This window comes from Asparagus officinalis, chromosome 2, assembly GCF_001876935.1.
Source record: "Asparagus officinalis chromosome 2, Aspof.V1, whole genome shotgun sequence".
Lineage (NCBI taxonomy): Eukaryota > Viridiplantae > Streptophyta > Magnoliopsida > Asparagales > Asparagaceae > Asparagus > Asparagus officinalis.
Window position 1 is genome coordinate 74,024,885 of NC_033795.1, and position 6,360 is coordinate 74,031,244.

A 6,360-nucleotide genomic window follows, 5' to 3' on the forward strand; every position below is an offset into this window, starting at 1 on the left:
ATTAACAGATATCACGTCTATTTTTCCTGCTCGTTTTATGGAGCTGTGTTGTGTCGTTTTGAGGTGCGTTCGCGGAGTTTTGAGTCGCTTGATGTTACACGTTTAGTCATGAATATGTTATGTGATATATTTAAGAATCCCAAGGGGATTATGATAAATTTTGATTTGATCATATTTGAATTAGATATAGTTCATATACATATTGGATGTCGTTAATGAGCACAACTCAGTACTATATGGGATAGTGCGTCGACATACCAAATATACATGGTTTATACATGAGCTGAATATTGTTGATGAGCATATATTAGTACTATATGGGATAGTGCGTCGACATACCTGAGATACAAAGATTTATATGATGTGGATATCGTTGATGAGCTCAGTTCAGTACTACATGAGGTAGTGCGTCGATATTTCATATGTACAGGCCATTGAGTCGGATTTTAAGAGGCTTGATCTAGTCGTCCGTCCCGCACTAGGGTGCGATAAGGCTTGTGAGCCGTATTTCTAGGATGCCTATTTGGTAATCCGTCCCGCACTCATGTTATGCACTGAGATCGCGATGAGACTAATGAGCCGTGTACACAGTTCAGGATACCTACAGGGTAATCCGTTACACTGAGATAATTACTTGATAGCCTAAGTATGGCAGATGCCGATTTTGAATACGACTTATTATTGAACTATATGACTGAGATATGTTACTTTTGAAAGTATACAAAATTATGTATTAGTATTTTATTCTATCTCTCTAGTGATAATGGAAGATATTATAAATACGATGTGTTGATATCTTATTTCTTTTACTGTCCTTTTTACTTCTTAGTTAGGATCAATGATTAGAGATTCACAACTTGAGACTTATGATATATACATGAGGGTTTTCTTGTTTGGATTATTTTGCTCGACGTACCAGTCTCGTGTTATGGATCTCTAATTATTGGTTTCATTAGATTGTTTATTCTTATTTCGGTATTAATGTTTAGATGTTTATGATTCGGGACATATGGTATATACATGAGGGTTTCCTTATTTGGATTATTTCGCTCGACGTACTACGTCTCGTTTTGTAGGTGTCTGAATATTAATTCCGCTAGATACAGGGAAAATGATATAGGTAGACTATGCTTAATAGATAGAGCCTCCACTCCATCCTAGCAGCCCTTCCCCTGGGGGCGGATGGGGGTAATCTTGGTGTAGCGCTTTGACGCTCTTGTTGTTGTTTCTTTTTCTTTTAAAAATACCCTTTCAGGTAGCTCGGAGTTTCGGAGAACCGTAGGGTGACGGAGTTCTGGCATAGTCGCCGTCGCGTATTTTTACTTGTAGAGACTCCACTATAGTTTTAAATTTTATTCAGACTTAGAGTTCATTTTCATATTGTAAAGGCAGTGTGCTTAGTACGATTCTTAGTTGATTCATGTTGAGACATTTTTATTATTTAGATATCAGATGTACTATAGTTGAGACATGATTCTTTTTATTTATGAGATATATCTTCAATATCATGTCTATTACATTTATTCCCTTTATTTTGCCTGTTTGTACATGCACTTCTATTTGGTTCTACTAGAGGATATTACTGTGATTGGTGAAACATATTTATGCACAGTGTGGGTGCATGGCAGGTTTGACATCTCTGGTTTCACCTTGGACTACAGCCTTGTGTGAACCCAGGGGCGTCACAATAACATATACTAATAGGAAAAATCGTATCACTTATCATTCATGTAATTATTTTTTAATCAAAGTAAGATAGTTGTCATAAAAAAATTTATAAATTTTTGAATATATGTATATAACATCCTCACACAGTCTAGAGCGGACTCTATACATGATTCTTAGGAAACTTTATCCTAGCTCCACGACTTGACACATGAATGATCCTAGGATGCTGGAACTAGAGCTCTGATACCAACTGTGACGCCCCTGGGTTAACACAAGGCAGCAGTCCAAGGTAAAACCAGAGATGTCAAACCTGCTATGCACCCATACTGTGCATAAACACGTTTCACCAATCACGGCAATATCCTATAGTGGAACCAAATAGAAGTGTAGATACAAAATAGGCAAAATAAAGGGAATCAATATAATAGACATGATATAGAAGAGATATCTCATAAATAAAAAGAATCGTGTCTTGACTATAATACATCTGATATCTGAATAGTGAAAATGTCTCAACATGAATCAACTAAAAATCGTACTAAGACGCACTACCTTTACAATATAAAAATAAAACTCTAATGTCTAGATAAAACTCAAAAGTACAGTGGAGTCTCTACAAGTAAAAATACGCGACGGCGACTATGTCAGAATTCCGTCACCTTACGGCTCTCCGAAACTTCAAACTACCTGAAAAGTAATTTAAAAGAAAAAGAACAACAACAAGAGCGTCAGAGCGCTACAGTAAGATTATCTCCATCCACCCCTAGGGGAAAGGCTGCTAGATGGAGTGAATAGTCTATCTATTAAGCATAGTCTACCTAGATTCATTTTTCCAAATCTCTAGTTAAACATTATATATGTGCAATAGTTTTTCTGCAGGACATGTTGTTAGTAAAAAGAACATATCTTTCTCTATACAAACTCTTTTTAATAATGGTTTTCTGTTTTAAAAACTAGATACATATATCTTTTATTTGGAACTGATTTGGTAAATTTTGAGTTTATTTGCTATCTCAGAATCTCACTTAAAGATTATATAAGGGCTGCAGTTTTCTGCAGAAAAAATATATATTTAGTACATCTCTTAAATTTCTCATATATAAACAAAATTAAGAATAACCCTAATGATAATGATCATAATACTATCATAAACAACAAGAAAAGATTACTAATCTAGCATTGGTTTAAGTTTTAACATAAAAAATCTGATTTTTATCATCACAAGTTAAGATTTAAACATGAAAACACATATTAAACATCTAAACTAGTTATTTAACTATGGAGATGGGTTTGGATGAAGATAATCTTGCCTCAAACATCGTTCTAAGCCTCTGAAATAAACATCAACCAATCCACGAGCACAAACAACTCGTTCTCTCTTGTCATACGTCGAAGATCTCGCTCTCGTGTCGGTATTGTGCTTCACAAAGCTCTCAAAATTCATAAGAAAAAGATCTAGTGTTTTTGAGGGGAGAGGATAGCTGCTAGGGTTTATAGATATGATAAAAGAGAGGAATTTTTATGAAAAATACATGTATTTATAGATGCAAACCTGAAACAAACATGTTTGACCCGAAGTAGGAAACCTAGTCTGACTAGGAAAACAACATTCGGCATTTTGACCCTAACTTTCACGCCCGACCTCAGAATGAGGTGATATAAGATTTGTTAAAAAGATCTTGAAGAGACCTGATGCGGCATAATTATGTACCAAAATTGCAAGTGCATAATTGATTAAGTTATAGTATAAAAAGTTATCGATCCTACGAGGAAGGTGATTTTAAGAGATTATTAGACTTGGTTCTTATGTTTTGTGCGTGACAAAAATAGGATTAAAGAATAAGTGTGATTATGGAGAGATACGTATGTAATGCACTCATCTGAAAACCCCTCTCAAAATGAATATTAAGACCCACAATTCTGGCTAAAATTGTAGGTCTATCTATATCGGTATCAGAAGGATCAGAAGATGATGAACTTGCTCGGGATTTCTTTCTGGGGGGCATCTACAGAAAAAGAAAAGAAAAGAAAAAATATTTTAATAACAAAATTCCAATATATATATATATATATATATATATATATATATATATATATATATATATATATATATATATTATATATATATATATATATATATATATATATTTATATATATATATATATATATATTATATGGGCGGAAACTGATCAGGCGCTTGAGCCTCAGCGAAATTCCGCGCCTTGACAAACACGTGAGGCAGCAGGCGGTTGGAAGAGAAGTGAGGTAAGCTTTAATTGCGTTGCTGAGGATTTTTTTTGCAAATTTCCAATCTTCTTTCCCTTTTTCGTTTCTCGCACGCGCTTGAGCTCGCACATTTCCTTCCAAATTGTTTTCTGCATCAGCGCTCCTCCTCCTCCAGGGCTAGGGATTTTTCTTCGTGATCTTCTCTCCAACGTGCTGCTGACCCATTCTCCTCTTCCTCGCAGCGCGCCGCCCCCAACTCGAGCAAAGACCCAGATTCCCTCCTGGCCATTCTCTGAGCCGCAGGAACAGAACCGTAGCCGCGCCTCCTCCTCCCGGGCGCTCCCCCAGCTTGCCGCTCCTCCTCTCTGCCTCCAGGGCGCGCTCTCCTATCTCTCGGCGCTCCGCTAGCCGGCGCAGGAACCAGTGAAGTTTCCCCTCTTTTGTTCGTTTGCAAGGTTTTTTTTAAAATTCATTTTGGGGATAATATCTCAATTTTGGGGTTAAAACCTGTATCAAAAGTTAATATATGGTAAAATTGCTAAAATTTGTTTTTAGAAATTTGGTAAAATTTAAATGATGCTAAAATTTAGTGAGTGATTAGGATTTAGTTTCTTCATGCTTTTATTCTATGAGTGATTAGGATTTTGTTTTTAGCAATTTGCAAGGTTTGTTCATGCTAAAATTATCTGACAGCAATCAAACATCTCCAGGCGCTCCCCCACCTCTGCTCGAACCAGATCCGCAATTTCTACGCTCCCCCACCGGCGAAATCATGCCCTCCCCAGTCGTGCTCTCCTCTTTTGGAGGTACATTGAGTAACATTTATCTTTATATAATTTTGAACAATTAGTAACATTGAGTAACATTATATATTTTTGAACAATTATCTTTATTTCAGAATGGAGGAGATAAGTAGCACGAAGTTTAATGATGATAATACATTTGAATGTAGAAATGCTAGTCAAATGCAAATTGGTGAAAAACCGTGTTTAGGAATGAAGTTTAATAGTCATGAGGAGGCCTATGACTATTATCACTCGTATGCATTGATGATGGGATTTGGAATCAGAAAAAGCTCAGTGAATTACTCTCAGAAAGATAAAGAAGTGTTGAATAGAAAATTTGTTTGTGACAAAGAAGGTTACAGATCTAATAAAGACAAGAGAGATATAGGAAAAAATATTAATCATCGGCGAGAGACTAGAGTTGGCTGTAAAGCAATGATGAGAATAAAATTAATGGAGGATAAAATATGGAAAATTATAGGTTTTACTGAAGATCATACAAACCACATGCTCAGTAGTCCAGATAAAGCAAAGATGCACAGGTCACATCAACAATTTCATAGAAGTAAAAGGTGTAAAAATATGATTCAATGTTTGCAAGAAGAAGGTATTACTCCTTCCACTATTTCTCGTGTTATTAATGCTACAAGTGGAAGAGAAGATGAATCAGTGACACCACAACAGTGCATTGACTATATGAAAACTCAAAGGCACAATAATATTGGTAATGAATGTTTATCTGTTATCCAATATTTTCAAAGAAAGGCGGCTAGTGATGCAGATTTTTATTTTGCATTGGAAGTAGATTGTACTGGACAAATGAGAAGTGTTTTTTGGGCAGATGGAAAATCAAGAGCAACTTATTTGAAGTTTAATGATGTTATTGTGTTTGATGTGACTTATAAAACCAACAAGTTTAGTCTTCCATTTGCACCATTTACTGGGGTGAATCATCATAGACAATCTACTTTATTTGGTTGTGCATTGCTAGCTGATGAACAAGAAGAAACATTTGTTTGGTTGTTTCAGGAATGGTTAAACTGCATGCATGGAATTGAACCAGGTGCTATCATCACAGACCAAGACCGAGCAATGTGTAATGCTATTCATAAAGTCTTTCCAAACACAAGGCATCGTTATTGTTATTGGCATCTGCAGCGACATATTGCCGATCATTTGCATACTTTGAATTCTGTTTATGGTGAAGAATTTCAAAAATATTGGGACTTATTGTGCAATAGTGGTAACATTGAGAACTTTCATTTGCATTGGCTCGAGATGAAGGAGAAGTTTAAGATAATAGAAGAAGAAGATGGATGGCTACAAACTATGTACATGTATCGAGACCATTGGGTGTCATGCTTCTTAAAAGGTATTTTTTTTGCATGAATGAGATCAACCCAAAGGAGTGAAAGCATCAACTCATTCTTTGATGGATATGTGAATTCACAAACACAGTTAAAAGAATTTGTAACTCAATATGAAAAGGCCGTGACACATCGACGATTGAGTGAAGCACATGAAGATTTTAGAACTCTTAATACAAAACCGCAGTTTCACCTTGGTCATCCAATTGAAAGACAAGCTGGAAGTAGTTATACACGCACTATGTTTCATGTATTTCAGAATGAGATCAAAGGGTGTGGTGTTCTTGGCCTTCAAGATGTGACCAAAGAAGAA

At 35.8% G+C, this 6,360-nt stretch overlaps 1 protein-coding gene across 1 annotated transcript; it reads left to right on the forward strand.

Annotated features, from left to right (window-relative positions):
• LOC109831309 (protein FAR1-RELATED SEQUENCE 5-like) lies at positions 4,795–6,069 on the forward strand. The gene has a single exon (XM_020398640.1). It carries the CDS (start codon positions 4,795–4,797, stop codon positions 6,067–6,069), a length of 1,275 nt encoding a protein of 424 aa, XP_020254229.1.

Coding starts and splice junctions, on each gene's coding strand:
- LOC109831309 (XM_020398640.1), top strand. CDS start 4,795: ATGGAGGAGATAAGTAGCACGAAGTTTAATGATGATAATACATTTGAA.